At 47.1% G+C, this 27910-nt stretch overlaps 1 protein-coding gene across 5 annotated transcripts in view; it reads right to left on the reverse strand.

The window, feature by feature from the left end:
* MAD1L1 (mitotic arrest deficient 1 like 1) overlaps positions 1-27910 on the reverse strand; it is a 1860878-nt gene that overhangs the window by 736538 nt on the left and 1096430 nt on the right. For all 5 annotated transcript variants that reach the window (XM_069209930.1, XM_069209931.1, XM_069209929.1 and 2 more), the window contains one exon: positions 23227-23317. In XM_069209930.1, coding sequence (XP_069066031.1) covers positions 23227-23317 — 91 coding nt within the window. The remainder of the gene's footprint in view (positions 1-23226; positions 23318-27910) is intronic.

Raw genomic sequence — 27910 nt, forward strand, 5'->3', positions numbered from 1 at the left:
TGAGTTTAATAGGAACACTTAGGAACCTGAATTAAATTAGTGGTCATCATCCCTGGTATATATTGCAACTATTTCGTGGCCAAATAGTCCCTCTTGCCAGTTTACAAAACGGCATACTCCTTGAAGAAAAAACACTTCTATGTCGGCACACAGGCTAAGGCGTCAGATCTGCCCATTTGTTCAAGATGGGCCCAGCACTTGGCAAACGCAGAGAGGTGGCCAGGTTAAGAGCATTCACTTTCAAAGATGGATACAAATACTGACTTACTATAGAACAGGATGTGAGCTCATATTATTTAAATTAACCTACATCAGGCATACTTCCGCAGTCAGGTTTATTTTGCCTGTATGTCAAGCATGTTTGTGAAGCTAGGCACTGAGTAACCCTACCCTGGCCGAGTCCAGAGAGAACAGCAGTGTCTTCAAGACCTTCCAAAACTAGAAATGCTCATGTATTTGGTTCAGTGCTAAGAAAAGGGCACTCCATAGTGATGGGACTGGATCCAGACAAAGGGGTCAGGGTGGGGGGGATAGAGAAGCACAAGGCAAGAGAGGAAAGGCACAAGGGGGAAGCAACATGAGTGGTGGGGAGAAGAAGCAACAGGCAACAACGGAGGACGCTGGTGGAGGAAGCACGAGGAGTGCTGAAATGAGGAGGAGAAGCAGCGAGTAAGAGAGCAACGTGAAGCGGGCAGGGAAGAAGCACACAGGGCAAGCAACGGGGGAAACACAAAAGTGTGAGGGCAACATGCGGGGACACGGAGAAGCACCAGGTCCCAGAAAACAACACAGAGTGCAGAGGGTGAGAAGTTCGTGAGGGAACCAGCTGGATAACACATGCACGCTACAGAGTGCATAATCCCCCCTAAAAACTGTGTTTAAAGACCAAGCAGTGAAAGCATAAAAGTCAGCCAATCAAAAGAGAAAGTAAATCAGCCACGCCCCAGGGAAAGGACAGATGCATGATTGACAAGCTGGGACACTAATAAGAACAAACCAAATGAGAGTAACAGGGAAGCCAACCAATGGTAAGTAATGTGTGGGCTCGACATCCCTTTATGTACTTGAAAAACCCACAAAGTGTCTTGCAACAGACAGCACATGCACTATCTAGTAGGTTTTACCTAAAAAACACTGCAACCGTCTATTTGGGGAAGAATGTGTGAGATCATTTGGTAAACCTGGTAGCAGTCAGGAAAGACCGGATACTGATGCTACTTAGATAAAATAATGCTAATTTAACCTGGGAAATCACAGGTGACTGAAAATTCACAACCCAGGACCCCAATAAGCTTCACTGCTGTGGTGCGCTTAGTACACTCAACCTACACAGCAGGCCACAAAATACTCATTTTTATGAGAGTCCAAATCTTTACTAATATTTCTGCGTTTGTGAACCTACTAGTGCAACTAGTAGTCTATATATAGTTTATAAATGGCTGAGAGACAGATGACCAGCTTGTGTAGGTTTGTATTTCCAGAGAGTTAAAATGCGGGATGATGTGTTGTCCGCAAAATTTGAAATAATAAAATGAAACCCCAAAATGTCAGTGGATCAGTTTAAAAATAAGTGGCAGATACACATTAAAGAAAACTGGGATCAAAGGGCAGACCCTCCAGTTCTCCAGAGCAACATTTGGCTCAGAATAAAGGAGACCATTGATGCACTATCAACCTGGAACCATTCAATCCAGGGTAAGGGACTCCCTGCGATCAACAGGTTGCTTGTGTGCGCTATCAGCAATTGGTGCTTGATGGTCACAAACAGAGTCCCTACAATAACCTGGATTTGAATCCTGTGGTGCAGAATACATGAATACTACGTTTGTAGCTATCCCAGTTAAATAATAGTCACCCGGAGTAATAATGCTCCTCCTCATCCACCACTGTGTAGTGCCACAAGAAGAGTGGCCTCCAACACCCAGCCTGGTTCAAACCTTGTGGTTTTTGGCAAATGTCTTTTTTTAAACAACCTTGCTGGTGCATCGTGACTATCCTTGCAGTAGTTTAAGAGATAAGGCAGGTTTAATGATGGCGTACCTGCAAATCTCTGGCAGACTGGCTACTCTGGACTGGGTATTTTAAGAAGTGGGCTTAGGACATCTTGTTCCAGCCAACAAGAACTGGCCTTGAATCATTCATATGAAGCAGCCCTAGTAGCTAGTCAATCTTACAAGACACTAGTTTTAACAACTAAGCCTGGCAGGGACACTAACAAGAGCTTGTCCGTTTACTAAACTGCAGCCACTCGATCATAACATTTTTGGACATAGATTGAAACTCAAGAAGACTAGAGGGTCATTCTTAGTGGCATATTTAATATGCATATCTTGGAGCCCCAGACGTGCGGTCATCTAACATAAATTGTCATTGTTACCACAATGTATACATGGATGGTGCCAACATTAGCTGCAAGCAATAGCTCCTGGAAAAGGTTAGGGTTGTTTTTCAGAAAATAATGTACTACCTGAACACTGTCCTTGAAAGGCTAAAAATTAAATAACTTATTTTGTGGAGCATTCCTTTATTTACAAATGTTTGCATTGCCCACAAGAGTCAGCACTGTATATTATTATTATATTTTTAAATACGTTTTAAAAACACTTTGGCAGAGAGTGCAAAGGTTTATGAACACTACTTTTAAAGATAAAGTAAACCAACAGAGCCTACATATTTAACAGATGTATCAATAACTGGATTTATAGTATAACGTCTTACTGTGATGACATGGAACTCTTGATAAGGACATTAGCAATGCGATCTTGATAAGGACATTAGCAATGCGATTAGCCACATTTTGACTACCTGACAAATAGTAAGACTAAATCACTGGAAAATAAAGTAGATGGAAGTCAAGAACATATTGAAAGGGTTACTTGGGTAAAATAATGCAACAGCCATCAAGATGCTTAGTGGCGATGATAGTTTGATTTGAATATTGTTGAAATGTTTTTTTTAATTTTCAGTGGTGTCGAATATATGAATACTGGGTGTGTAGGTATCCCAGTTAAAACATGGTCGCCAAGAGCGATAATGCTAATATTCTCATTTTAGCAGTAAGCCTTAAACAGCTTGTCAAAGAAAAGAAAATGAAAAACAAAACGATGCCTGAAAGGAAAGAAGGTGTAAAATTAAAGCAGTATTTGGTTATGAAATGAACTAAGATATTAACTCCCACAAAAGAAGGAGACCGTCTAAACGTAACTTGTCTTTTGACAGATTCCTCCTGTGTTCTAGCTCACAGTGCGAGACTCTGGGCGCTCTGCAGGTAATGCTGGAAGCAGGTTCAGACGGCAGGCTTAGAACAGGAGATGCGACCAGGGAGAAAGAAAGGAGTGGAAAACCGGAAGCAAAAGGTGGTGGGAGACCGGAAAGAGTCACCAGGCAATTGTTCTAAATTGATGTGCAGGATCAAGGGTGACAATGTGTTCCTAGGTTGTTTGATTCAAGCACCTGTGCGCCGGTGAGCGGAACCACAAGAGCAGACTTGAGGATCAAGATTTTAACAAGCTTAGGGACTTCCAAAGAGTAGGGCCGAATGCCAAGAAGGGAAGCTCCTGCCACGTCAGCCAGGCTTCTGGACAGGGCGTAGCTTCATTTGGGTGTTCCACATCCCTCCCTCCCACCGAATAAATGTATTTTTGGGAAAGTAGTTGGTTACAGGTGCTTTTAGTCGGGTGTAGTGAGCAGCCTGCAGGATTTCGCAGTGATGTTTTAAATGAACAGTGACAAAAACGCACACACAATCCAACCGTCTCTGCTGTGATAGTCTTTAAAAATGTTGGTTATTTTATAAAATATTGTGTTCTCTCAATTCTACCAATCTTGGCAGAGTTCAGTGACTGCAGCAGCTCTATAGCTACGGAGCGCAGATAAACTGCATAAAGGAACAGTGCGGGAACGCACAGGTCCAGAGAATCCGGAGATAAACTATGACCGAAGGTCTACGTGTGAGAAAATGAAGCAACGCCAAGACTTTCTATACACTCGGTTCATGCTGAAAAACTGGAGGGTTGCTCGGAAAGTGGCGACACCTCCGCAAGGTGATCTTCGCCGGCCTTTTACATGTGCTAAATGACTCGATCTTTAAACTTTAGGAAAGCGAAGTCTGCACCAGGATCGAAGCAGATCCCGGTTTGATTCTCACTACTCCAGAACTTCGTTGTACAGCTCTCTGGAAACAAACTGAGCTAAGGCACAGGCTTCTTGGCGCTTGGGTACCACATCCCCGGCACTCACATCCACTCGTGGTAACCATGAGCATCTCAACAACTCATGAATGACTCGACAGCGCTCGCAAACTTCCCCATGTTCTCCAAACTGGAGCCCAAGAAAGCAATCTCAGTTCAGATCAAAGTCTTGCGCATTACCGCACCCCCGACTCGTAAAGTGCCTCGGCAGACGCCACGGAGTGATCATGTCAGATGAAACGCGCCCCGGAGGCAGCGGAGGAGCCCCCCCTCCTGCTCGGCAGCCGAGAGCCCGCGCCGGCGCCTTCCCCCCCTCTGACGACTACAGCCCAATTACCGGGACCGGTGACAGCCCCGCGCTAAACGCGGCCGGCAGCGGCGCTCGGCAGCTCTCGTCCGCCCGCTTTATCAAAGCTGTCACCTCTCCCATCGCCAGCAATTGGTAATAAAAAAGAAATTTGATTTTCTTCTAATAGGTGTCAAGATCAAATCAATGGCTTGTCTGAAATCTGGGTAATTTCAAACCTGCAGGTTTCAAGCCGCAACGTGATTCACGCAAAACATGGAGAGAGGGGGCGGCCGGGAGACGGCACCGAAGGGGACTCGGCCCCAGTACCGTCAAAGCGTCGGGAGGCAGGACAACGGCGCTGTTACTGGGAACGGAGGAAACGTCACATGCGCAGAAAGTGCACGCAGACAGACCGCAGCCTCAGAAGACATTCTGCAAACCATCTTCCTTACTCGGACAGGTTTAAACTTAGACCGCAAATCGGAAAACCATTTGATAAAACCAAAATACCCAGTGCAAACCGAATGGCACATGAAAACGCCCTCCTTTTAAGCACTACTGACAAAAACTAGGACTCCCAGCCAGGGGCGTAGGAGACACTAAATTTCTGGGGGGGGACAGGGACAACCTTGAGGTGGGCCCCCTGCACAAAGTTTGTACCCAGAAGGGTTGCCGTGGTGGGGGGAGATGGGGAAGACGGTCGCTTCCAGTCGAGTCCTGTGTGGCCTGCAATTCCCTGTCTGCTGGGCCCTTTGCTGCCTGTTAGGCAGCGACAGGCTCTGTGATGCTGTTCGCCTGTGTCAAGTCCTAAGAGGCCTGTACTGCCTGCTGGGCGCAGTGCTTCCTGTCGATTCCTGTGCTGCCTGTTGGGAGCTTTCTTACTAGTCAGGCTGTATAAGTCTCTGGGCCTCCGCCTGCCTATGAAGGCCAGTAAGGCCAATGATTGCTGCTAGGTCCTTGTCTGACTGTCAAGTGGCAGTCTCTGTGCTGCCGCGTTCCTGTGAACTGCTGTGCTGTCTGACAGGGCCGGCCTTAGTGCTGGTGGCGCCCTGTGCGACATTGTTTGTTGGTGCCCCCCAGTGACCACCTCTGCCACAGATTCCCTCACTACTATACATCACCACTCTCTCTCAGATGCATTTCATTTGTTTTATAGCACCACTCATACCGGGAAATATCCCTTACAACGCAATCAATGCAATGCAATGCATTGACCATGCTGCCATTACCACAAATATGGGTCTAGCACACATGCCTTTACCACACATATCTTTACCACACATATGCGTGGTTACAGCATAGATAGCGATCTAGCTGTCCGGGTGGAACAGGAAGAAGCAGAAGAGAGAGAGGTAAGTAGGGCTGTGGCCGGGTTTAGAGTGGGAGGTTGGGGTCATTTTTAGGGCAGGGTAGGGTCGGGGTAGTTTTTAGGACAGGGTGGGGTAGGTTTTAGGGGTCAGGAGGAGTGCATGGAGTTCAAGTAGTTTTAGGACAGTGTGGGGTAGGTTTTAGGGTACAGGGTGGGGGTCATGTAGTATTTAGGACAGAGCGGGGTAGGTTTTAGGGTTCAGGGTGGGGGCAGGGGCATCAAGGTAGTTTTTAGAGCAGTTCAGGGTAGGTTTTAGGGTTCAGAGTGGGGATCGGGGTCGTTTTTAGGGCAGGGCAGGGTTACTTTTAGGGCTCAGGGCAGGGGCAGTTTTAAGTGCTTGGATAGGTGGAGTATGGTATCAGGTGTAAGGGGGCAGGGTAGGGAGAATTTACCACGCATGTTCCTTTACCAAACATGCTTTTAGAATGAAATTCGTTGTAAAGGCATGCGTAGTAAAGACACGGTCATTGTTGAGACCGCGATGTTAAGGCATGCACGATATATGCATGTGTTGTTCTATCATTCATCCCTCATACCAGTCTAGGGTGTCAAAGCACTTTACATTTCACAGACATTACACAGAGACAATCATCATATATGTGTAAATCAGTGTATATGAAATGTTACATAAGACAGAGGACTACAAGGTGTAGGTGTCACAGGTCATCCATACTGGTAGCAGGTATAGTTTCAGAGTGCTTTATCTGGAGAAGCGCAAACTCAGAATTTAAAACATAACACCATGTTTGGGGGCTCTCTTTAATAATAAGAACTGCACTCAAATCAACTTGTTTTGCAACATTAAGTTAATGAAAAAGTGGGGGGAAATCATGACGCTCTAATCTATACCTTGATGTTTGCATGCAGCTCTTTGATGAGTTCATTGCTCACTGTTCTATATTCAGTTTTCATTTATAAATTGCAGGGGACAAAAAAGGAGCTCTCTGATGTAGGAAGCTGGCCTTGTGTGTGGTGAGTACCTATGGTATTATCACCTTATACCAGGTCCAGGTATCACCTTATTAGTGAAGTGTAGGCAGTGTCTAGAAGCCAGGCTCTCTAGAGCTAGCTGTGGATGAGCAGCCAAGACTTATCTAGGACACATGCAAAGATCATGCAATACCACTGTAGTCACACAGCACTTACACACATGAAAGAAACACGTGTTACGAAAATAAAGGTTCCTTGTTACAGTAGCACAAACACAAACACTAGATAGGCAATACTCCAATAGGATGTAAGTAACACACTATTATATGTACAGCAGCAATCACAAATTGGCATAAAAAGCAATAGAAAACAGTGAAAAGCAATAGGCAATATGAAGGCCTAGAGGGGACCAGACCATATACTAAGAAAGTGAAATGCGAAAACCGGGTCCCCACCCAAGGAAGTGGAATTGGTTGAGGGGAGCTGGAGGAACTAGGAAACCCCAAAGGTAAGTACCAGAGTGCCCCCCAGCGACCAGGAGAAAAGAGGTAAGTTACAGTTTTTTCCCTGACCCACCAAAAGGACTTCAGAGAAGGATATTGCAAAACGCAGACAAGACTGCAAGAAACTAGAGGTGAATCCTGGAAGAGAAAGACCTGGAAAAGAAGGGCACCAAGTCCAGTTTACGTAGGATGGTCCGGTCGTGGCAGGAGCCACTACCCACCCATCCGTGGATGCAGGAGTTGGTCGACGGGGAGACGAAGATGGTCAGCAATGCAGCACTGGAGCAGATGAAGAGTTCCTAGGTGATGCAGTTGACGTCCCACGCCAGATGAAGAATTGCAGTCAGTCTGTGGTGTGGAAAACCCACCAACAAGCCTTGGCAAAAGCAAATGTCGCAGTAGGAGAAAAGTGGAGCTACCGGGGACCAGCAAGGTCCAGGGGGACTCAACCCATGGAGGGGAGTCTCAGGTGACCATCAGCAAGGCAGAGAGTCTGGAGGAGGAGAGACAGCCCCCACAGAAGACCTACAGGCAAGGAGCCCAGGAGCTGTAGAGAGGCCCACAGCACACCTGAAGAGAGATCCCACTTCACAGGCGAAGCACATTGAGGGCTGTGCTTCACAGAGAAGAGTGCCGGGGGTAGCTGTAAGAGATGCGGTGCATGGGGGTACTGTCCTGCATGGGAAGGCAAGGACCTACCTACTCCAAAGTTGGGCAGCTGGTAGAGAGGACCAAGGAGACCACTCCAGACTACCACCCCTGATGCAGGATCCACGCAGCTCAGGAGGAGAGGAGAGGAGATCCACGCAGCCGATTTTTGTTGCAGTTGGTGCCTGCGGATGCAGATAAGTGACTCCTTCACTTCAAGGAATTTTCCTTCTTTCTTCTCATGCAGACTGAAGACTTGCTGCCCTCAGAGGAAGCACAGCTGGGCAAATGTTGCAGTTGCTGGAAGGAGTCGGAGAAACAATGTTGCGTGGCAAAGTCGTCGCTGGAGCTGCAGATTGTAGGTTCCTGTGAAGTCCAGTTGCGGTTCCAGTGGCCAGAAGTCAAAGTAAACGTTGCAGAGGAGTCCTGCTGGAATCTTGCACGTCAAATCTGAGGACCCACCCAAGAGGGAAACCCAAAATAACCCAGAAAGGGGGATTGGTCACCTAGCCGGGTGACCACCTAGGAGGGGGCTGTGATGTCACCTCCCTGACCTGGCCACTCAGATTCTCACAGAGGCCTCTGCCAACCTTAGATTCAAGATGGAAGAATCAAGTGGCCACCTGGAGGAGCTCTGGGCACCACCCCTGGGGTGGTGATGGACAGGGGAGTGGTTACGCCATTTCCATTGTCCAGATTCACGCCAGAGTAGGGGCTGAGGTCCCTGAACTGGTACAGACTGGTTTATGCAAGGAGGGCACCAAATGTGCCCTTCAGAGCATCCTAGTAGCTTGGCGAGGCTACCCCTCCCAAGCCTTGTAACGGAGAGGGTGTTGCCTCCCTCTTCCAAAGGAAATCCTTTGTTCTGCCTTCCTGGGCATGAGCTGCTCAAGCAGCAGAAGGAGGGCAGAAATCTGTCTGAGGGGTGGCAGCAGCGTGAGCTGTTCGGAAGACCCCATAAAGCTGGTAGGAGCAATGCTGGGGATCCTCTAAGGAGCCCCCAAAATGCATGGAATCATACAATCAATACTGACAATAGTATTGGGGTATGATTCTGACATTTTTGTTACCAAACATGCCCAGGTTCGGAGTTACCATTATGTAGCTGGACATAGGTAGTGACCTATGTCCAGTACAAGCGTAAAATGGCGTCCCCGCACTCACGAGGTCCAGGAAAATGGAGCTGGAGTTCGTGGGGGCACCTCTGCTCCTGCAGAGGTGCCCTCACACACAGGTACTTGCACCCTACCCTCTGGGCTAGGAGGGCCTACCATAGGGGTGACTTACAGTGACCTGGTGCAGTGGCCTGAAGTGAAAGGGTGCAAGCACCTTTTCACGCAGGCTGCAATGGCAGGCCTGCAGACACAGTTTACATGGGCTCCTATGGGTGGCATAGTACATAAAAATGCTGCAGCCCATGGGAACCCCTGATCCCCAATGCCCTGGGTACCTGGGTACCATATACTAGGGACTTATAAGGGGCACCAGTATGCCAAGTGGGGGGTGTTTGTGGTCCAAGCAGCCAAATTTAATGGGAGAAAGCACAGGGGTCCTGGTTAGCAGGATCCCAGTGAACACAGTCAAAACATACTGACAACAGGCAAAAAGTGGGGTAACCATGCCAAAAAGAGGGTACTTTTCTGCATCTGACAAAAGCAGAAACCCACTGACCTATTCACATCATATACACTTTGTGATCTGCATGTAGACGGCCTTTGTAGCAGGCATAGTAACCCTGTACGTTATGATGAGTCAAAACTTCCACTAGACAAAACTTCAGTCTCTCTCCAGAATGACCATTAATCACCGGAATTATCTTAAGATTTTTATTGTTGCCTGAAAACTGTTGGTGGCAAGGAACATCCAGCAGGTGCTTTTAAAGTCACAATATACTTGCAAACATAGCACCCCATCCTAAGTCAGCACCCAGTGCGGCAGCACCGGTTGCATCGCCCTAGCTGCCTTACCTTGCCCTGTCCATCTCTTAGGCCATCTGGTTCTTCCTGGGACCCATGCTGTGTGCTGGTCTCTCCGCTGTCTATCCAGCAGTGTCAGGCTCTGTTCCACCATAGCCTGTGAAGTCCTGTAAAGCCTGTGAGCTGCCACAGTGCTGGCTTCGCATCCACAGGCCATTGGCAGGAAATGAGATTTACAGACAGCCCTTGCCCTTCAGAGCGGGCTTTCACAAATACCAGGAAGGCTGAGGGAGAGACAGGGGACAGAAATGTTGGGGGGGGGCAGGATGTCAACTTAGGGGACAATAATTAGCACTGGGGCAGGCAAGCTGGAGACAGAGGAGAGAAGAGAGTGAGAGAGAGGCGACAGAAAGGGGGGCCCTAACAAACACTGGCGCACAGGGTGCCACTAGCGCGCTAAAGCCTGCCCTGCTCATATCTAACAGTAACTCAACAATACTGTTTTTAGAAAGGGAGATACTCTGCAACACAGCACTGTATTTAAAAAGAAAGGGAGTTACTTAGCAATAGTTTATTTAATTACCCAAACCTCCTTACCTTCTCAAATCTTGCTGCTGTCTTCAGGGTTCGATCTTCAAGGGACAGGAAGGGTCGGGCTCAGGAGGGACTGGATGCACACAGCAATCAACAAAGGGCCTCTCCTCTCCCTTTGTTCTCAGAAGTGCAGACTGCAGGAAGCTGTGGCGGCAAGGTGAGAAAGAATCTCTTGTGTGCTGCAGCACAACAAAAGGGCAGAGGGCGAGTGTCCTGGAGCCAGGTCACAGGTCAAGTGCAGGGCCATATAGGTAGCGCTTTCATGCGCTAATGGCCCTGCGAATTACAGGAGAAGGGAAAATTCTTCTGTCCCCTCGTCCCCCCCACCCTTGTCCCCCGTGTCCCCCCCCACTCCAAAATCTGGGGGGGACATATCCCCCGCGTCCCCCACACTTCCTACGCCCATGCTCCCAGCCACACGCCTGCCAAGTGTCCCAGGTCCGTGTCCGTCTGCTGTTTGAGTCCAGTTTTTTTTTCCTTTGAATTCCGGGATTTGTGCTCCTGTTTTATAATGGATTAAACACGACTACTGGTGCTAGAATACAAAGAAAAAACCAGACTGGAGCAGCAAAAAAAAAAGGACCCGTGAATCTTACAGGGATGAAGAAGTCTCTATTGAAGAGTGACCTTTATGAGGAGTTCAATTCATGTGCGACAACTTTTTGGAGGGGATGTATTGATTGAATTGTAGAATTTCATTAATGTGAATTAAACATCTGTTGAACAATGTAATGGATAGGAGTTGGGAAAATTATTCAGTTTGTTATGATTCTATTATATTGCAACGGACCGTCATGAGAAATGTATGTCATATGAAAACATATTTGATCATTTCATTAGGCAAGGATTTGTAAATATATGGTCATTTCATTTTGTGAAACATTATATACTATTTCATTTAATCAATTTACACGTGTGCCATGACTTTTGCATAGTGTAGATAACATTTTTGTTATCAGTTAAGGAGTGGGGGGTGTGACCTTAGTTTTGAGCACCGTGAGTACTATATTGGGCTTAAGAAAATAGGAAATAGGAGCGCCACTTCACTCACGGTTTCATCCTCTGAACTTCTCCTCCAGATGACCCCACAACCCAGCAGTGATGTGTCCGTCACTATCTTCAGCTCTGAGTATGGTAGGGAGAGGGGTCTGCTGTTGGTCCGTTGTGCTTGAGAAGCCACCATAATAGATCATATTCTATCCTCTCCGAAAGGTAAATGTCATCCAATAGGTTTCCTTGGTTCTGGTCCATTTGAACTTTGAATTCCATTGAAGTGCCTGCATATGCTACTTAGTGTAAGCGTCAAGAAACATGCAGGAGACTAAGAGGCCAAGAAGCCTCTAAGCTGCCCGAAGCGCTTTGTAATGGAGAGAATCTGTTCTGATCTAATCTGTACTGTATACTGGACAGCACCAATGAATAACACAGGTCTGACTTCAGCTCAGTGATCTTGAACCCAAATGATGCCAGGAGGTTCACCCTTTTCTGGAAGTGGTCTATCTGCGATTGGCTATGGTGAGCACACCTTCAAAAGCTGCTCATCGAGATAGGGAACATCTGGCATCCCCAACCTCCAAAGGTGGATAGTGATCATTACCATTATGTTAATTAACATTCGAAGAGCACAGGTGAGGCCGAAAACAAGCACGTTCAACAGGAAATGCTCCTGGCATACCTTGAACAGGTAACATCTGGGAATATCTGAAAATACGGGTACTGCAGGTCCAAGGACACCACCTAGTTGTTCAGGTTCAGGGCAAACAGGATCTAGGCCAGGGTGAGCATGTTAAATTTGTCACTCCACAGAAAGGCATTCAGAGGATGAAGGCCTAAGACTAACAAATCGCCCATATCTTTCTGTGACATGAGGAAATAATGAGATTAGCAACTCTCCACTATCTCTGAGTTCAGGAAAACCTCTCAACAGATCCTTTGGAATGAAAAACTTGTACAAGATTCACTCTGATGTGTGGGGGAAGGGTGGGCAGAGAAGAAAGAAAGCATAGGGCACAGCCATGCTAAATCATTTGAAGGTCACGTTTTTTTAATGCAATAGATTGACACCCTGGGAGAAAATGGGATATCCTATATACCCACAGGGTGGCTGAGTGCCGCTAATTGCAAGCTGAAGCAGCTTGGTGGCTGTTGCCGCAGGGAAAGGGCACTGGGTAAAGTGATGCTCTTGTAGGCTATGCAGGTTGCCTGCCAGATCCATTCTCCTGGTCTGGACGGTATTAGTTGCTGGGGAGACTTAGTCTTTATGCCAGTCCCCTAGAATAGACTTGGAATTTCATAAACTGGCGTGGAAGATCAAGTGAGCATGTCATCGCTCTACTTTATTTTTTAAACGTTCCAAGACAACATCAGTTTTTTCGTTGAACAGGTGTGAGCAGCTGAAAGGCATAACCAGGTGAGAGGCTAGTCTTCTACAGCGAATCCTATGGAGAGCATCCACACATGGCTGCCGAGCACCACGTTTGTGCCAAGAGCCTTTCCCTGAGAATCAGTAATATCGAGGCCAGCAAGAATCACACACTTGACCAAATCATGCCCATTGTGAATGACTTGAGCCAGTGAGGTCCTAAGATCTTCCAGGAAAGCAGGACAGATTTCACTAGCCATGTGCCAGAGGGCAATTGAAGATCAGACCAATAAACAGACTTCATTGATTAATCTCCATGCTAAGCTGGCAGAAGAAAACTTACTTTACCGAACACCACAATTCCCCATAGACACACTATCCCGGGGAGTCCTGGGCCATGAATTGGATCTCGGCTTGCTGGTTAAGACCTGACCAACCTTCAGTAATAGTATGTTTAGAGAGAAAATCAAGGTCGCCAACCCGTGTGTGATGTCTGCCCACCTGTCTATTCGTAGGTAGGCAAGAATAGGGCTTGAACCAAGTGCCCATTAAGGTGTCAGTGAGGGCCTCACTGAAAGGTAGCAAGGGCTCAAATGTGGCAGGAACAGGTTGCAAGATTTCCATAATGATGTTCGTCTTAACCGCAGTTTGTAGGTCCAAGACCTCAGATGCTTGCTGAATTACCACTACAAATGTTGCAACCTCTTCCGTTGGAGGTCCAAATGGTATATCAGGGGAAGTATCAAGCCCACTGGCCTCTTGTAATTCCACATAAACACTGTATCATCATAACAAGGGTGTATATCATCCCCATCTCCACCATCATCTTTGTGGTGGCAAGCCTTGGTCAGAATCTGAGCCAAAAAGATAATTAAGTACTCAATGGCGCATCCACCCTAGTAGAGGTATAGGGTCAGAATCAGGTTGTATGGTGGCAGGATGCATTTGAGTGATTTCATAACAAGACATCAGTCTGGATCATGCTGAAGTTAGTTTGAGGGCCAGACATCAGAAACAGCTCTGGATCCTCCTCTGGCACCAGTGTCGAAGGATGGGCGGGTGCAGGTTTTGTGTGGAGCCGGGGTCGAAGTCTGTACATGAACCTTTACAGAGCCCATAATAGGTACAAGAGGGTGGTCAGATGGCACTGAGGACAGATGTCAGTAGTAAACCGAAGGAAGGCCACTGTGGATCCTTGGGGACTCATGAGTATCAGCGAGAACTAGAAGAGTGTAAGTTATCTGCACCACTGCCTCCATTAATGCTTCTATATGCTGCTGCATCGCCAAAGCCTGTGAAATTCAGGACATAAATGGGTCCAGCTGTGGAACTGGCTCTGCAAACCGGAAATGTGGAGAGAGACCAGCTGATATTGTGACTTCCTTGTGCCTTCTCTTTGAATACAGAGAGGTGGGGTGAGATTGAGTACCACCTTGCCATCTTGTGCTTATGTTAAAGCTATGATTTAGATCAACCAGGATACTCTGACAGTCAAGCTGACCTGTGGCGGGAGGGACAGGGGGAGCAGGATCGCACCCTCGACTTGGAGCGGAGACTTAGGCTGGGTCTAAGATTTCCTTTTTTTTGTTGAGCGATACGCAGCTTCTCTTCTTGGTCCTGCATCGGCTTTTGAGTGCATGAAAGCACACTTGTTGCATTAACTTAAGTGGTGTTCTGAACCATACAGCAGAAACACAGCTTGTGCGGGCCCTTGAAGGGCATCTGCTTTTTACGGTTGGTACATGGTTGAAGCCCCCAGTCTAAGGAGGGAACATTGTTCCTTTGCACATAATATTTTTTAGGTTTAAGAGTCATAGGAAAGCTGATAAAATTTGGAGCAGAGCACCAGTTTTGCGTTGAAAGGAACAGAAAGAAAGGAACGGACGTCAACATGCAAGGGTGGCAATTATATGTGGCTTCATTCCATTGCTTCAGGGACAGTATGAAACCAACACAGCAGCAGCCAGCAAGCAGCAGCGCACGGAAGCATTGCAGGTGACAGATTTAAAGATTGATTCTGGTGCCTGGGAATTACTTGAAAGTTCATGAATCTTTGGGTAGAAGTATCCATCAAAAGCAGTCCTTATACCATCATGCAGCTCCTTGTTATGTGATAGTGAGGGTGTTATGCAGTTCCTACTCTGGTAATAGGACTGCTTGTTTAGGACGGCAGAACAGTAAAGCATGGGAGACTGCATCCATCCATGCAGTAACTACCAGCCTAACTCTTGCCTAGCTCACAGTGCCTCACCCAAACCTCCAAACTCACCAGGGTAAAAGGTGATCATGGCAACCTGAACACAACATTGCAACTCCGAAGGGATGTTGTGAAAACAGATCTTACCCCTTTCGTATTATTACTCATGCACACAAAGGCGAGACAAAAAAGATGTAGGACAATTTTTAAATACAGTTATTGAAACAATTGTAATGCAGCATATAACGAGCGAGCTATGGTAATTAGGCAGATAAAACAAAGGAAAGTAATCAGCATTACGAACATGGTGAAGTAGATGAATAATCCAAACCATGATGTATGTGGTTCTAGCAGTGCTAAAAGTTCCTACCTACCCTACATCTATTCTGAGAGCATAGAGGTTGAAACCGTTCGCCCAGCCCATTCTAAGGGATTAGCTCGAGGCCCATACCTGTAAAAAGTGCCAGGAATCGGCTTGCAGTGCAGACAGCAGTCCTGGCAGATCAGCACCAGCCAACCTGTTTCACCCCATGTGTTCCAAGATCATTTTGGCCAGTGCCCTCTACCCTCCTTTGGTCAGTACACAGTTTATATAATAAACCAAACCACATTGGAAATGTTGTTCGCATGCAATGCTGTGTCTACATAATAGAAATGGTCTCCTGAAATGCAACACACGCTAGCATATCGCATACCGTGTTCCATAGCCTCGGAGAAAAGTACTAATTATATGTTGTGCAAAGGCAAACTAAACGAGCAGAATGTTCCTTGCTTTCCTAGAATAAAAGCAAACTGATAAAACGTGTAATAGCCATCGCTGAAACACAGCTTACTGAAATAAATACAACATGAACTGTAAAACTAAGCTAAAACAGGGGTAATCAACCTGGGTCCTAGAGAGTGTTCCGACACGGGCAACACCATCATTTCCCGTTGTTCCTGAACACTCCATTACAAAGTTTAATGGTGGAATGTTTGCTGCGGCTGCTCCACGGGGCTAGTAAAGTGAATTATGGCCACTAAGCATGCTTCATCCCCCACATCACAGTCATACAGCACTTGATTACCTGGCTTGTGCCTAATTAAAAGGGATTGTTATGCAGAAAGCGGTAGAAAACTAGTAAAACAAGACCATCTGTCCACCTAAGACTTTCACTAACTGCTGTTCTGGTGTGGTGACAGTGGACAAGCCATCTCATTTACCCACCCACAGGAGCTCCAGCTGGGAAGTCCGCTGCACAGATATCGTCCACATGCATCTGAACTGCATTGCAGTACCAAAATATCATATATTTTTTAAATAATCCAGAAATGTTTTTTTATTGTATATTAAACTTTAACTTCTAATGCACAGTAGACTACGTCAGGGCCTGTTTGCAGTGTTTTAATTTTTTTTTTGTCACATAAAAACTTGTCATGGTGAGATGCGCTGTAGGAAAATTTGACCTCATACTCAATCGCATTAGTCTTTGCTATGCAGGGCAAAATCTCAACCCAACACCAATTCAGAGAACACATGAAGTATATGGGGTTCGTAGGCAGTCCACTTTGGACAAAACTTTTTTTTTTTTTTTTTTTTTTTTTTTTTTTTTTGGACTGACGAGGGTCCATCTGCTCCCACAAACAAAGCTTTGCAAAATCTATGAGTAAACAAAACAAGCATTGACAAAGCCAATGGATGCTTTGCTATTGCTTGCCTAAGAATGCTAAGTAGTCACGCTAGGAACCAGTTGTCCAGGAGGAGACTTAACTTAAAAAATCCTTGTCATTTTATTGCAATACTGAAGAAAACGTTAAAGAAGGCAATCACGTTCTACTTCAAGGAGAATGGCCGACTGCAGAGCTTCAAGCTGACTGCTTTGACCAGCCTAGCGCAGCAGTCCCTTTCGCTCTGGAGCCGTACTACAACAAGACTCGTCCATTTCCGGACGTAAATATAAGCTAAAGGGATTCTCCTTGCCGAAAACAACTTAGTCCAATCACCAAATGTTGGGGCCAGAGGTAAATCAAGTAAGGCATCGAGGGAGGTGAACGTCATGACTAACGTCTGAAGGGACATTTGCTCAATTTCTACTTTGATGTTTAAAAGTGAGCATTGTTCGCTTTTAAGTTGGTTATCTGCGGAAAGAAACGTTGCTTTAAAACGCTCACATGCCATCTGCCCACTCCCCATGCTTGCACCGGGGCACTGTTTCCCATGATGATCGACAAAACACTTAGTACACAAAAAAACACAGAGATGAAGCACAAAGAAGTGTATTGCTAAATCTTAATAATGCCCCCAATTGCACTCAACACAAACAGAACATCCTACAGTACACAGTGACAGGATCCGGTACAAACAATCCTCACACTGTAGCTATGGACTAAACTTGTATAGCAATCTAACCACATCACTTGCCGCTAACACAACACACAGTGAACTTCTAACACAACACCTTTGACGGAACGCATCGCACAAACAACATCCCATTAAGCTGGACAGCACACTGCTCACAGTAGTACACACCAACATAAAAAGAATCACAGAACAGGTTAGATTTTCTCGCACCCGCTCAACACAGTCCAAATAATGTAGACGGTGAAAATCACGGATAGCAACAACCATTACCAACTCTAATCTGTTAAAATGCTTTTAGAAAAACATAGTGAGCAATGGCTACACCAAATAAGAACTGTGCCAAATAGTTCTGGAAAAACCTCCAGCACACCCCCTCAAAATCAAAAAACATTCATGATCAATTATAAAAATACTGTGCTATGCCTTCTTCTCCGATGACCATCGAGCTGAAGAACAGGAATGGTGATGATGTTCGCAGGCGAAGGCTGACACTATGGGTTTACACTCTTGTTGAATTTAAAGTTAGGGTTGTACAAAAGTGCAGCACTAAATGTTTTGGATATTATCAAGGCACGCACTCTACCCTGATTCCTAACAAGACTGGGTCTTTCCCAGTAATGGAACAACCAAGCTTCCATAACTCCAACAGTGACTTGCAAAATCAAAACCATCTACTGAGGAACGCAGCGTGCTGTAACCACCATTTAAGGTGGACTTCTCAGAGTGGTCCTAAATCATAGATGTTACCCACAGATTGAAATATACTTAGCATCGAAGGAGAATTCACCAAACCTCAGCTTTGCCACTGCCCAACTGTTACAGTCAAATGGGTCTCATCAGTTGCTCTACAAATATTGTTGATTTTGAGACAGATATGTATTTCTTACATTTTTGTCCACTATACCAAATTCAGGATGAAATGTGTTATCCCAGCGTACCAAAATAGATTTATCAGAGAGTACGCTAGTTTTCAGCACTTCTGACCGCAACACACAAAGCAGAGAAGTCTGGTCCAAACGTATTCTGGGTAGTCCGTTTTAAATATTACGAATTTAGGGCATAGTCCTCAATATCAAGGTAAAAAGGTACCATGCCCAATTGTGCTGCAAGACCAGTCTAAAGGCTGAATGTGTGCGATGTGAACTACGTCTAACATGTATATGAAGATTCCAGCCATCTAACTTTTTTTGAAGTAGTCTGTTTGATCAAGAGTTATGAGCTATGTGCTATGGCTCCATGATGCCAATCTTAATTACAGAAAACAGGTCATTTGGTTCAGGCAATACTGATTGACACCCCTGTCCAGTCCACCATCTAGGTCATTTGGTTCAGTGCAAGTTAGAGAATTAAGATTTCGGACATAAACATATGCCTTTTCGTAGATGTTTCTGATGAACAAGTTACTTAACTTCAGTAACACTTTTCCTGGTACAGACAGGGCTATGGAAACTTTTTAGCAGCACTTCAGCTTGCCGGTAGGTGGTGCCATGTGGTCCTGCACTGATAAAAGTTCCACTCCACAAATGATGTCCAGGGCCTGGATAGGCAACACTTCTGCGAGCTGACGTCAGTTGCTTTCAAGACCGTCTGCTCCTCCAGACATGAAGCCAGAAAAGCAAATTGATAGCCCACTGTGGCAAGCTCAAAGTAGACGCTCTGAGTTGTTTTTCGGACCAAGCAATGGAGCCTCTCCTCCTCTTTATCTGTGTTAAGCGGAGCATAAAACGCCAATAAGGGATGGTTTTACAAACATGAAATGGCGTCATAACTTTCAGTAGAAAGGATTCTGTAGTTCGCTGAACCAACTTATCAAGAAGGAAGGTAGTGTACAGAGAATTAACAAACAGAGCCTGATGCTCACTCACACAGCATACTGAGGTTATGACAATGAGGAACAGCATCTTGATGGTAAGGAGCCGTAAGAAACAGCTATGGAAACGCCTGATTTGAGTGCATATCAGAAAAGGATAATATTGAGGTCACACTGCAGCATGAAAGAAGAAGAAGAGGGAACATATGCTGAAGCCCTCTCGAAAATCGCATCAGAGAGGCTGATCAAGGCAACCATAAGAAGGGCGATAGGCCCAAAAGATAACCTTTAAGTATGTCCAAATCAAGACCCTGCTAGGCAAGAGATAAACAGGACGTCAGATAGTTTGGCTTGGAGGTGGATCAAGCGGGCATGTGAAGCACCAAATCACACGCTTGCCCAATGACAGGCATTTAAAGTTTTTGTCAAGAAATGCCTGGATGCTAAGATGACATCAACCACCTTCGTCAAAGGTGCTCAGCTGTTGCTTTTCTATCTCCAAGCATGAATGTGGAGATTGCGAAGGCCCTGATGCACTGCCCGACCCTACTGCTGTTACAGAAGACCCTCCCTGCGGGGTAGGCTCATTGGAGGACAATAACTAAGCCCTGGAGTTATGGATACCATAATCTACGCTGTGAAAGTCTGACACAATATGTCTGTAGTACCGCAAGTAGATCGCCAGAGAGACAAAGAGTGAGAGGAGCGAGGAGGCCCCAATCGCTGAACACTGAGGAGCCATGCACGGAGCTTGGAGCCGCACGGACCAACAGTCCCAGTCTGAGGCCAAGCTGTGGGCCGAGCCAAAGTGCACACCACTGCACACATCACGGTGCACAGCCCCTAAACTTCTAGGAGCCCCAGAGGAGCGCACGACCCGTCAAGCCATGGGAGAGACTTTGGGATGGTAGCAGTAGCAGCGTCCTGCTGACTCCTGCCGCCCTCTAACACCGTGCAGCACGTACCAGCACTCGTGGCTGTGTGGCTGCCCGACTACTTAGCCTGATGACCTCACCCACATAACAGGCCCCACAAACAGCAAGAGAACAGTACAGCAGGTGGGTGCACAGTGGTGGTGCACTTCTGTGATACAGAAGAATGTGGCACCACTGAATGACACCCTTGTCCAGTCCACCAGCCTAGCCCACCAGCTATTTTGGAATTCATTGAAACTCCTCTACATGGCATCTATGCACAGGCCTTTTGTGTTCTCCTAGCAACTTACTTCAAGAAGAGACGGCCGGGAGCAGCGGGTGCGCGTGTGCCGTCCTTGGAGAACTCAGGAGAAGACTGCACTACTGCCCAGTCCAGCTAGCTAACCAGCATCCCTCAATTTATAAATATGTAAGTAAGCTTTTGGCTGGTGGTCCTCCCAGACAAAGATCCAGGCACACTTCCCACCCAGAACTTCTATCAGGTGCCGGTAAAGGGATTCAGACTCCACTAAATAATGTGCGCCTTGAGTTCACGGAAGCGGCCCAGTGCGGCTTGCATCTTGGAAGCAGTAGATGTGCTTGTGCCCTTCTTGGGGACACAGGAGAAGGCGGCACTACTGCCCAACTCAGCCAGTTAACCAGCATCATTCAAGCTACAATGCTGCATGCAAGTCCTCTCCTATGGATCTCTTAAACGGCCTTTCCTGATAAAGATCCTGTTTATACTTTCTGCCCAGATTATCTATCAGGTGCTAGCACAGTGATCTAGGTTTAGTTAAATAAGTTGAGACCAGAGACCGGAGTCTCGGAAGCGGCCTACCTCGGCTGGGTGCGCTTTGCGTCTCAGAAGCACCCCTCTGAATCTTCCATCAACTCTGCAACTTACTCAGAGAATTATTAACAGCAAAAGTAAGCCGGGAAATCCTAAGGGAAGCAAAGCACCTAATCAAGTCCAAAAAGTGGTATTCTGTTAAGAAGATATCTCAGAATGCGACCAGGGCTCGAAAGGACTCTGCTTCTGCTCTCTAAAAAGAAAAAGAAATACCAATCCCTGTCAACACCAAGCGTGAAGGCCAATGCCTTAAGGGAAACACCGCTGCTGATCTCAACAAAAATCCCAGACAAATTTGACTTTCTAAAAGATCCAGCTTGGGCTATTTTCTCCACACTAAGAGGGTCATTCTGACCCTGGCGGCCGGTGGCCGCCAGGGCCACCGACCACGGGAGCACTGCCAACAGGCTGGCGGTGCTCCAACGAGCATTCTGACCGCGGCGGTTCAGCCGCGGTCAGAAGCGGAAAGTCAGCGGTCTCCCGCCGACTTTCCGCTGCTCGTGTGAATCCTCCATGGCTGCGGAGCGCGCTCCGCAGCCATGAGGATTCCGACCCCCCCTACCGCCATCCTGTTCATGGCGGGAAAGCCGCCATGAACAGGATGGCGGTAGGGGGGGTCGCGGGGCCCCTGGGGGCCCCTGCCGTGCCCATGCCAATGGCATGGGCACGGCAGGGGCCCCCGTAAGAGGGCCCCGCAAAGTATTTCAGTGTCTGCCTTGCAGACACTGAAATACGCGACGGGTGCCACTGCACCCGTCGCACCTTCCCACTCCGCCGGCTCGATTACGAGCCGGCATCCTCGTGGGAAGGTCGTTTTCCCCCTGGGCTGGCGGGCGGTTTTTCAGCACCCGCCCGCCAGCCCAGGGGAAAACTTGTAATACCCGCCGCGGTCTTTTGACCGCGGCGCGGTATTTCGGATGGGGGAATTCTGGCGGGCGGCCTCCGCCGCCCGCCAACATTGGAATGACCCCCTAAGTGTCTACGTCACTCCTAGATCCAATCTCTCCAACGAAAAGTAGTCAAAGCCCATTAAAAGTCTCCAATTAAAACTCAGTCTTCCAGGTGGGCCTCTGACTCATCGCTGAAGGAGTCTGATGAAAACAAAGTCAGCTTGGGGCCCAGTCAGCGCCCTCAACTCCTCACATTGGGTCAACATTGAGGTCATTATCGCCCTGTAACCCCGTGGATCATAATCCACCTCAGGTATCAAAGTGGTTGCAATTAACAAATGGAGTTCCTCTTCCAATCGAAGTTACTGTATAAATAAGAAACAAACAAAGGAGTCCGATCACGAACTGTGCTCCTCCTTAGGTTCCTGGCTCTACAAAACTGAGCTCAGGGTTCACAGTGGCATCTTTATTAATGCCCTAAATACTGCAAACATCACAAAGGAAGCCATTGGGGGACAGCCTCCACCCCCCCAAAAAAAAATAAACCTCCCAAAGCTGAATCCGGGATGTTGTTGGCAGAAAATGCCACCATTGCTACAAGTAGTCCAGAGGCAATTGACCCTAGACGCCTTAACTTATCAGTCCAATAAAATGCATGTTCAAATAGATTTATTGGACTTAATGGCTAACTTTTCGGGATCGAACAGTAATTGGCAGAGTTAAACTCCTTGATCTCCCGGGCACAAGAGAACGCAGGTGTGACCACCATGGACTGTACCTGCCACCCAGTGGTCAATAAACTCATGCAAAATCCCAGAAGTATGGGCTTCCTTTATTGATGATCTAAAAACGAAAGTTTAACAATAAGGCAGACCAACTCGGAATGTTTTCTGGTGGTGAATCACCAGGCAGTCTCTTTGAACACCAGGGTGCACAAACTCAGCCGATGACACTTAGCGGATCACAAATAGCAGCAGGAGGTGGCGCAAGGTCCCTCTTGCAAATGGAGGGAACCTTCGTTTGATCTGTTCACCACCCTCAAATGTGCAATGTCAACACTTAAGCATGTTTGAGTTTCCAAGGGGTCTCTCATTCGATGAGTGATACCTCGGAGTAGAACTCAGGATGCATGTATGCCTTTTCGCTGATACCATTCCTGGCCCGAGTTCTCAAAAAGATCAGGACAGACTTGGGCCCAAGTCAACCTAGTAGCTCCAGATTGGGCATGGAGAGTATGGCACCATGGCACAATAATTCAGAAACAAATATGCATTGCTTTTAATGTTATTCAATGTTCTTTTCTACTGGTTTGACAATGGAAGAGCACAGAACCAGTGGAGTGGCCACAGATTCTAGCTGGACAAGGCAAACAGAACATATGAAAATAAATCTCGACACTGACATTTGTTGCTGCAATTACCTGCATGTTCAGTTTCTCTAGTTTTATATCTAGGTTATTGTTGGCTTCCTCCAGACGCCCTCGTTCTGCTTCTAGCTCTTCTACCTTCAATCTGCATGAGTGGAGAGCGAGATCAACAATCAAAATCAGGCAATCACCAACATTCGTGACACTAAACATTTCCAGTGAAAACTAAAAAAAAAAAGACACCCTCAAGAATGGGAGGATCATCGCTGGGGAGCAGAAAAACTATTGCTAAAATGTGTAAAATAAAAACAATAGAATAAACAGGTACACATGATATAATCTTTTGGAAATTACAGAAAGCGGACATACATTTTCAACATTTGTCATAGGATTATCTATTTGAAGATGATATTCTTTAGGCAGCATTAGTGCTCAGCTGGCCTTAGAAGTTTGGCAGAGTTTCGGGGGTTTAAGTTTAGCTTAGAGAAATCTAAGCTACGGAACATTGTACTCCCACAAAAAGACGTAGATTACCTCAATTTGTATATCCCATTCTGCTGGGCCAAGGAGGAGATTATATATTTGGTGATTTATATTACCCAAAAACTCCACAGCTTTTAAAAAGCTAAAAATTGCAGACGGTTCTATGTCATTAACACAGACTTATGCAGATGGCAGAACCTGAATGTATTGTGGTTGGGCTTAGTGACCGCATGGAAAGGAACGTTTTGCCTACATTATTATGTTTTTCAAGCTCTGACGATTAAGATCCCTTAGATGGGGGCATGGCTTGGCACCAGTCAAGATGACCATAAACTAGAAGAGCTCCGCAGTGTCTGCCGAACAATCCCCTAAATTCAACAATCATCCTGTATCCTGGAGGCATCAAGGACCTGCAGCGGTTGCCCTTGAGCTGCCGCTTGTGCGCCCCCACACTCTGTGTGGGGTGAAGGACGAACAGTGGCGCTCTGCAGCCAGCTGCTGCAGGTGGGCAAGGCGTGGCCTGGGGGAGGAGCTGTCCCGCCACAGGCTCGACCACGCAGTCGCCCCCCTGCCCAACTTGAATTTCCGGGACTGGATGCAACGCAGGTCGCAAGAGGAGAGTGGTGCTGAGGCAGACAAGTAAGTGCCACCAATGTGGGGAGTGAGAGTGGGGACTGCGGCACGGCCGGATGGCCTGTGCCTGTGGGCATCCTGGTTGCTTGGCGGATTGGAGTAACAGCTCTCCACTCCTTGCCCTTCTCTCGAGTTCAGATATTCGTTAGAGGCCATGCTCTTGGGCCCGGGGGTGCTGGGGACGGAGTGAGCTGCCTGCCCATTGTGAGCTGCCATACCGTGGGAGGCATGCATACTTGATTTCAAACTTTCCGACCTGGTTGTAGGTGTGGCAGAAGCTGGGTGATGACTTCCCCACCTCCCTTATCCCCCTCAAGGTAAAGGAGACTATTTGAAGGCGCACAGAGCGAATCCTAAAAGCAAACAATACTACTCCAAATCATACGATGCCATGCCCCGGACCTGATCCGTTTGTAAAAGACCCTCCTTAAAGCAATTTATTATAAGGCCATTGATAGATTTGGTTACACTCTCTTAGCACATTCTGGCTACACGACTGACTCCAGGGGAGTTTGTATCCTTTGCAAGAAATCAGTGCCCTTTCTTCCTGGGAAGGTTTGGACGGACACCCTAGGCAGATACCTGGCATTAACTGGGATGTGGGAAGAGCTCACCTTGAATCTCTGTTCTCTTTATATTCCCCCCGACTCCACACGTCAACACTTGCCTCCATAGGAACGTTGCTCCTGGAATTGCCACAAGGGACGCTGGTGTTGGGAGGGGACATGAATGACGTGTTGGACCCAGACAGACTTACCAGGTCAACGACCTGCCTGGCTGCCGGCCCATTGCGGAACTTTATCAATGCCCTGGGACGCCCAGATATTTGGCGCAAACATCACCCAGGGGAACGCCACTTCACACACCTGTCTGTGGCGCATGGTAGTTTGGCGTGCTTTGATTACCTTTTTACCCAATTGAACGAGTAAGTGACTTTCAAACTGCTACAGAAATAGCACAGGGTGTCTCAGACCACTCATCAGTAGAGGCAATACTCTCTGGCCCAAATATTCGGCAACCACTCTGGGTATCGCATTAACTGGGAAAAACCTTTAACATATCCATTAGCAGGGGTATTCCACGCTTGCTTTTAAGATGCACAGCCCCATTGGTACTCTAGGGCTTTAAATATTTGGGCATTTACGTCACAAGGGATCCCCAAGTGTTCTACAATATAAATCTACTTCCACAATTGAGACAGTTCAGAAGTGGCGCTCCACATTGGTGTGCTCTTCCGCTGTCCCTGATGGGCCGTGCCACTCTCTTTAAATTGATGACTCTACCTAGGTTGTTATATATTCTGCAAAATACATCATATAAGGTCCCGCCAGCTTTTTTCCAAAAAATTGACCATGAGCTATGCCAACTACTGTGGAACAGTGGCACTTCCTGAGTGGCCTTGCGAAAGCCGCAGAGGAGTGTCTATGAGGGAGGTCTGGCAGGTCCAGACATACTCAAGCACTAATGGGCCACCCAATTGGCAGTTAACAACTGGGCGTTTCTTGATCGAGCAGAACCAGCCTACCATGTAGACAGAATGGCTATTGGTGCCGGGGGTTACCCCTCTCCTACCTCTTTATTGGAGGAAACTGGAGAGGGCTTTGCCAGCATATACTTAGGTGACCGCTGGGAGTGGAGGGCGGCTACAGGTGCTTAGGCTGGGTTGGTAAATTGACAGACATGAACCGGCTATGGGACAGTGACCTCGTGGGTGAGGTGGCCAGCCTTGAGGGGGTTAAGAAATGGGTGCTCATTGGGAAAGAACATTTGGGTGACACGTGGCGAGAGCAGGCATTTGTGTCCTTTGATACTCTACAGCAATAGAAAGGGGAGAATCGGAGCATTTTCATTCCTTGCAACTAGGCCATGCCCTCCTAACCCACATCTTTGAAGGAGAATAGCTACCTGTGGTGGCCCCACTAGCGGACCAGCTGCTGACTGATTCCCAGACAGACAACACTACCTCCTTAGTATATAGAAAAAATATGTGCAGTTCTCCAGACCCCCTGGTGGCCCTGCAAGCCTTGTGGGAAAGACCTGGGCTTGAAGATGAGGACTGGTTGGAGGCCATACACAATCCCAGGGAGGTGGCCATACATGCACGATTCAGTTTGGTTCAATTGAATATCTTGCACAGAACATACTACTCAAGGACACTCTTACATTGAGTGGGGAGGGCAACCACTCATTTATGTCTGAGAGGTTGTGACCAGGAGGGGACCTTTTTTCATGTGCTGTGGGGGTGCCCTGTGATCCAGGATTACTGGAGGAGGTGACAAGGAGATAGCGCAGGTTATGGGTGTGGAGGTCCCCCTGGCACCTAGGTGGCACCTCCTTACTATCACGGGAGAGACGCCCTGGCCTAGATACCATAGAATTTGGCTGGTGCTAGTGGTGTCAGTCACCAAATGCAACATTGCTCTGACCTGTGGTGCTGTCTCTCCCCCTTGTGTAGATGAGTGGGAAGTGCATCTGGGTTGGTGTCAGTGAGCAGAACACACTGTATACCTTAGGACTCAATGCCCCAGTAAGTGGGGCAAGGTGTGTTGGGGATGGCGTGGCTACAAGGTTGTGTGAAATGGGTGGAAATGTTTTGAAGATTATGTTTGTACTCCACTTGTCTCTATATTCCTACGGGAGGGAACGATCTGCACACTGACGGGATCCAGCTTCTTCTGGACATGATGTTCTTCTCTTTTTGTTGTATGAAATGCCTGCTGAACTTTATCATTACATACTGACTTCTTCCCTTGACTGCTGTACTGCAACTAAGCAACTGTTTAGTAAAAAGAGTTCAAATAGATATGTCGAACAAAATCTTATGGCACCGCACTCCATTAAGGGAAATTAACTTGATTTATTCAGTGGCACTGGATAAATCAAGTTAATTTCCCTTAATGGAGTGCGCGGCCATAAGATTTTGTTCTCTCGTAACACAACCGGAGAGTTTAAGGGAGATTAGAAACATATATTTGGTGGGAATCAACCCATACTAGCTCCCTACATCTAAAGCCAGTCAACACAGAAAAGTATGGGGTTCACCAATGATATGGAGCTACATTCACGAGAGATTATCCGTGGGCTCCTAGATCTCGCTGGGTGTCGAAAAAATGGAGTGTGGGTGCTGTGGGGAGTGAGTGAGGGGAGGGGGTATTTCCTTTACGGACTAGGTGCTCTCACACACTATATAGTGTCATGCTTCATCATTTGGCCACCTAGCCCCACCCAGGTAGGACAGTGCCACCTGGGCGGACTCAACCTCACCATTACAGGAACGGGAGGGAGTGCGTAAATATATTTTTATCTGGAGTTAGTGGGATCCAGCTAAGCTAAGGGAATATAAAAACACCTAGGCAGTTTCCAGTGTGTGATCTACACTTTTATTAGTGGTGTCTGCTGGTGTATTAAAAACAAGGATGGGACACCTCGGTGAGAGTAAGGACTCACTGGGCCACCTATCTAAAAGTTGGCCGACATGTTTCTGCCCTCTACTATGAGCCAATGAAGGTCTGGGGGCATTCTACAGGGCCTAGGATCCCTAAACATCATGCAAATTGCAGATAGACAATCCACTGATAATTAGGGGGGGGAAGAGTAATTTAAACAAATAAATGGGCCTACC

This window comes from Pleurodeles waltl, chromosome 10, assembly GCF_031143425.1.
Source record: "Pleurodeles waltl isolate 20211129_DDA chromosome 10, aPleWal1.hap1.20221129, whole genome shotgun sequence".
Classification (NCBI taxonomy): Eukaryota; Metazoa; Chordata; class Amphibia; order Caudata; family Salamandridae; genus Pleurodeles; species Pleurodeles waltl.